The 5,380-nt window shown below is 45.0% G+C and overlaps 1 protein-coding gene across 1 annotated transcript; it reads left to right on the top strand.

The window, feature by feature from the left end:
• On the top strand, positions 1,743-2,594 carry LOC8065367 (chaperone protein dnaJ 20, chloroplastic). Its single transcript, XM_002462243.2, has one exon. The coding sequence runs from the start codon at positions 1,861-1,863 to the stop codon at positions 2,377-2,379; it is 519 nt and encodes a 172-aa protein (XP_002462288.2). The 5' UTR covers positions 1,743-1,860; the 3' UTR covers positions 2,380-2,594.

Here is a 5,380-nt window from a genome sequence, read left to right as displayed (position 1 = left end):
CCTTCAGAGGAATATTGTTGTTCTAGACATTGTTCCAATTTTCCAAAGTCGTCCGGCTCCATCAGGTGCACTGCTAGAGTGCTAGTAGACTGCATGTTTGGCGCTTGCTCCAGCTTCAAGGCAAGATTGTGTCCACTCCGAACTGTGAAAATCCCTGTTTTCTCCAAATGCCAAGCCACAAAATCCTTCGCCTGTTGAGGAGGTAGAATGCGACTTATTGCATCCGCGTCACCCGGATTGGACAAGCCAGTTATAAGCTTCTAAAGTCCCAATTTTGACCCGAGGAATCTAGTAATTTTTGAACCCAGTGGAATCTGTGTCTACCTCCTCTTGTAGTAACTTTCATAGAATGCTCCCGAGGAATCCATGGATCCCTCCAGATCCTCACCTTTGACCCGTTGTCAGTGCCTGCCAATACGCCATATGATCCCTTTCTTGAGGTAAGCCTTGTTTAGTTCCCAAAATTTTTCAAGATTCCCCGTCACATCGAATCTTTATACACATGTATGAAGCATTAAATGTAGATAAAAATAAAAACTAATTGCACAGTTTATCTGTAATTTGCGAGACGAATCTTTTGAGCCTAGTTACTCCATAATTGGATAATAATTGTCACAAACAAACGAAAGTGCTACAGTAGCCAAAACCAAAAATTTTCGCGAACTGAACAAGGCCGTAATTCCAGGCCGTGCAACACAGAGTGCCAAGTAGCTGAAGGGTTAGAGCAAAAAACAGTGTCAATAAGATCACCTCTTGGGTAGTAATGTGCTTTCAGCAATTGTGCGCACAGACTGCTGCATGGAAATTGTGCGATCACTTGGCCATCACTTGTGCAATACGTACTTACTAGTATACAGTCTGTGCGCACAAACGTCATTGCTGATCATTTGGCAATCACTTGCAATACTTATTACTCCCTGCATCTCAAATTATAAGTTATTCCAAGATTCTCGAAGAGTCAAACTTTTCTAATTTTGACCAAATTTATATGATAAAATAATAATTATTATGATACCAACTAAGTATCATTAGATTTTTTCTTAATTATATTTTCAAAATATATTCACTTTACGTTACAAATCTTAGTATTTTTCTCTATAAATTTGGTCAAACATGAAAATGCTTTGACTCTACAAGATTCTTGGAATGACTTACACAATTTGGGATGGAGGGAGTACTAGCTAGTATAAGGCCTTATTTAGTTCTCAAAAATTTTCAAGATTCCCCATCACATCGAATCTTGCGGCACATGCACGGTGCATTAAATATATATGAAAATAAAAACTACTTGCACAGTTTATTCGTAAACCGCGAGACGAATCTTTTAAGCCTAGTTACTCTATGATTGGACAATGTTTGTCAAATAAAAACGAAAGTGCTATAGTATCGAAATCCAAAAAAAATTGTGAACTGAACAAGGCCTAAGTTGCAATCTTCTTTTGCCTCATCAAGCAGACCCAGCGAATATGCGGATACAACATACAAGCTGGCACAATCCTCTTTTGTCTTCCTTCCCCCAAAATAATCTATTTCCTACCCAAAACCGATGCGTACATCTTTGCCGTCTCCAATCCCAGTACCATCCATGGGCAAAACTCCATTTCACCGGTCCGCCGCGACAAGGCTAGGCGACTACAGCGACGTTGCCAGGCAGCCGTCCGTGCGAAACCGCGTACCACCAGCTCGATTCGTTTGTCTTGTCCCTGCGCCGTCTCCTACCTGTCGCCCGGCCCGCCACTATATATACACGCCATAGCCATCGATCTCCGCCGCAGCTCCATCATCGATCGCTCTCGATCAGTCACCAGCAAATACAACCTGTGTGTGTGTTGCGCCTACATCTCAGGCAGCAAGCTAGCCATGAGCACCGGCACCATCCCCTTCGTGCGATGCGCTACCAGTACCACGGTTAGCACCGCCACCGTCTTTGGCCGGAAGAGCCGCCGCCGTTGCAACGTGACAGCAATGGCGACGGCAACGTCGTCGACGGGACGGGGTTCCGAGACCGAGAGCATGAGGAGGGACTACTACAAGGTGCTGTCCCTGGAGCACCGGCCCGACGTGGGCGCGGAGGAGATCAAGCGCGCGTACCGGCGGCTGGCGCTGCGGCACCACCCCGACGTGTGCCCGCCGTCGCGGCGCGCCGAGTCCACGGAGCACTTCCTCGAGCTGCGGCGCGCCTACGAGACGCTCTCCGACCCGGCGCGGAGGGTTCGGTACGACGCCGGCCTGAGGACGACAGACGGCGGGGAGGTGGCGAGGCCCAGGCCCGGCGTTGCGTGCGCGAGGAGCGTGTGGGAGTCCCAGCTGAGCGTGCTGCGCGCGCGCTCCGAGCAACGGCAGCGAGCGCGGAGCAGCCAGCCGCAGCGGCCGGTTTGATTGGGTGCACGACGCGGGACAACAGAGTAGACGATCCGTCTTCTGATTCATTCTTTGATTAATGATTGTGCTTCAATAAAGCACGACCAAAGTGCCTTTATTTTTTTCCCAGTTCATTCATTATATCTGAAGGACCCTTGACTCATATGGCATCTGTTGTTTACTGGGATGTACTACATTTTGTGTGAAATGAATGAATAAAGAGGCCTTGACTAGCCGGTCTCCAAAGTCCCCGAGTCTCAGTTTTACCGGCGGCGAGGGAATTTTTGTTATGAAACAGAAGACACTGGATGTTTGGATCCCATTGAGACTCCTGCAAGTTCGCGTTCGCGTGAAGTGACAAAGTTCACGTGAAGTGGCAAACCCTTCGCCCTTTGCAATGCATGTTGGCGAAAAATGGCGTGACCGTGTGAGGCCATCGATATCCTCCCGGTCATCAGCATTGTGTAGCTCAATGGGCACATAACGCACTCGCTGAGACGACCAAGGCGTGAATTATTGGAGGAAAGGACACGAGGTCGATTTTTTTAAAACAGAGCAATCATTTTATTGCATTCTCATAGGTTCACTTGAGTTCTGAGTTACCTAAGAAATTACAAACTCTAGGAGGAGATCAAATCCACACGTAGGATTGATCCAGGTCCCAACTCAAGCTAACACGAGCAAGTTCATGAGCACAACTATTACAAAATCATGGCGCATGGACCATATCTATATGCACAAAATTCATAGAAATAAGAAATTTGGCTTCTCTAATGAGAACACCGGCAGCAAGAAATCATAGTCATTTGACTAGAGGGTCCATACTAGAACTGTTGAGTTTGATTGCCATTGTTGCAGAAACATGTTTTCTTGTGAAACTTCACAGAAATATGTCTGATCTATGCAAACGACGGTATCAAGAATGCATGCCACAATGAGAAACCATCATTTGTTGATGGTTATTGGAGATCTTATACTTGTTAGATACGATTTTTGCATTAAAATTAATTAAAAGTAAAGGCAGGTCGGTAATCTTCGTTCATAGGTGACAGAGTTTACTTGATCTCGAATGCATTAATAGACAAGCACCACGCCAGCCTCATCGGCAGCAGCACGGTTGGTTTGATGGTATTCTGACGACCGAGGCTTTGCGGGCTTGCGGCGAAGGAAGGGCTGGAGCTAGCTCTGGAGGTTGGCTGTGACCGTGTTGTTCCTGAGATTGATTGCCAGGGCTTGTAGTCCCTTCTGGAGGACCCCTCGTGCATGAGATCATCTATTAGCGGTCTCTGTTTTAATATCACAGAGCTAGACAGGAGTTTTAGGCCTTGTTTAGATGCGATTTTTTTTTTATTTCGCTACTGTAATACTTTCGTTTATTTGTGGCAAATATTGTCCAATCATGGACTAACTAGGATCAAAAGATTCTTCTCGGCGATTTGTAGTTAAACTATGCAATTAGTTTTTATTTTCGTCTATATTTAATGCTTCATGCATATGTCGAAAGATTCGACATGACAGAGAATCTTGAAAACTTTTTGGTTTTTGGGGTGAACTAAACAATGCCTTAGTAATTTTAGAGTTGAGTGGATGTGTAGGAAAGCTAACTCGGTGGCCCATTACTGCGCTTGTATGGTGTCGGCCACCGAGCGCTCCTTTTGGCTTGACTATGTTCCAGTTTGGTTAACCGAACTAGCAACCACTAATCATACTTCTGTCGTGAATTAATGAAAACTTCGTGATGCTAAAAAATGTGCCCAAACATGGGTCCCCTTGTTGGGATCATGTTGGAGCCCCAGCTCTACCCTCAGAGACGAACTAGGGGTGCCGGCGGTGGCGCAGTGGCGTCAGGATCTTCGTTAATTGGCGGTGACGGTGATATCAGGGTCTTCGTCGGCGTGGAAAGTGCCCTCAAGAGAAGGGTGTTGGCAATGAATCGTGTGGAGAGCTGGTAGGCTCACTTTGGACGAGAGCCCACTTTAGTGCATGAGATCAAAAAGGAAGACATAGAGGTTGCACTGTCAGGCCTTTGGCAGGCCACATACTTGGGCCATGCGGTATATTGGTAGACATGCTAGCTTTTGTGGCTAGGTCTGGTCCATTTTGCTCTTTTTCTATACTTTTTGTATTTCTTCTATCTCGTATTCTTTTCGACACACGCACATGTATGCATAAGTTTATTATAACAGAAATATTACTAGATGGATATCGATCAATCAAGTAAAACTCGTACTAAGAGCAGCTCCAGTGTGATGGCGAACCAAAAGCAGCATTTGTCAGGCAACGCATGCAGCCTTTGAAATCGTTTGCAAGTGAAGCAGCACAGCTTTAGTGTTCGGTTCGTTTTTGTGCTCATAGGACCCACATCAAACAATAAACAAGTAGCATTTCTCTCTCTCCTCGGTTCGCTTCGCATGCACACTGGAGCTGCCCTAAGAAGCAAATCGGATATTTGATAAGCTTGAGATACATGATGTAATCGTCCAAACCATAATTAAATTAGATTTCATTAGGCTATGGTTTGGGCCAAACTCGACTGAATAACCTCTACATGAGCGCTTCACCAAAAATATATTGATTTTTATTTCAATTCTTATACTTTGAAGTTGTAATTTTTTTCGCTCGTGGCACACACGATTGCCACCCTTCAACTTCAGTTAGTCTTTGCATTTTGGATCTTGTTGAAAATAATATCGGGCTACAGGACTTAGGGGCTGTTTAAGAATGCTGCACAAACTCTATCATGAAACAACTTTAAAAAACCTCGAGTTTATTATGGAGCATCTCTTTTAGGTACTCTCATAACTTCGCGTTTTTTATGGAGCATACTTACGTAGAGCTAAGTCTGGTTTGACTAAAAAACATAGAGCGAAACTAAAAAATCATGGATTGGAGCAGTCCTAAACACTTAACTTAGTGTCAACCTTTTTAAGCAGCTGGTAGTCCTGCTATAGCCTGCTATTTCCTCACCAATGGCCGTAGCGGGATTAACCCTTTTACAGTAAGTATTTTATATGGATCT

This window comes from Sorghum bicolor, chromosome 2 (genome assembly GCF_000003195.3).
Source record: "Sorghum bicolor cultivar BTx623 chromosome 2, Sorghum_bicolor_NCBIv3, whole genome shotgun sequence".
In the NCBI taxonomy this organism is placed as follows: Eukaryota; Viridiplantae; Streptophyta; class Magnoliopsida; order Poales; family Poaceae; genus Sorghum; species Sorghum bicolor.
Note: the sequence above shows the minus strand (reverse complement) of the source record. Positions and strands in the feature narration are given on the sequence as shown.

Bases quoted from the DNA above. Each gene is read 5' to 3' on its own strand.
- LOC8065367 (XM_002462243.2), top strand. From the start codon at position 1,861: ATGAGCACCGGCACCATCCCCTTCGTGCGATGCGCTACCAGTACCACG.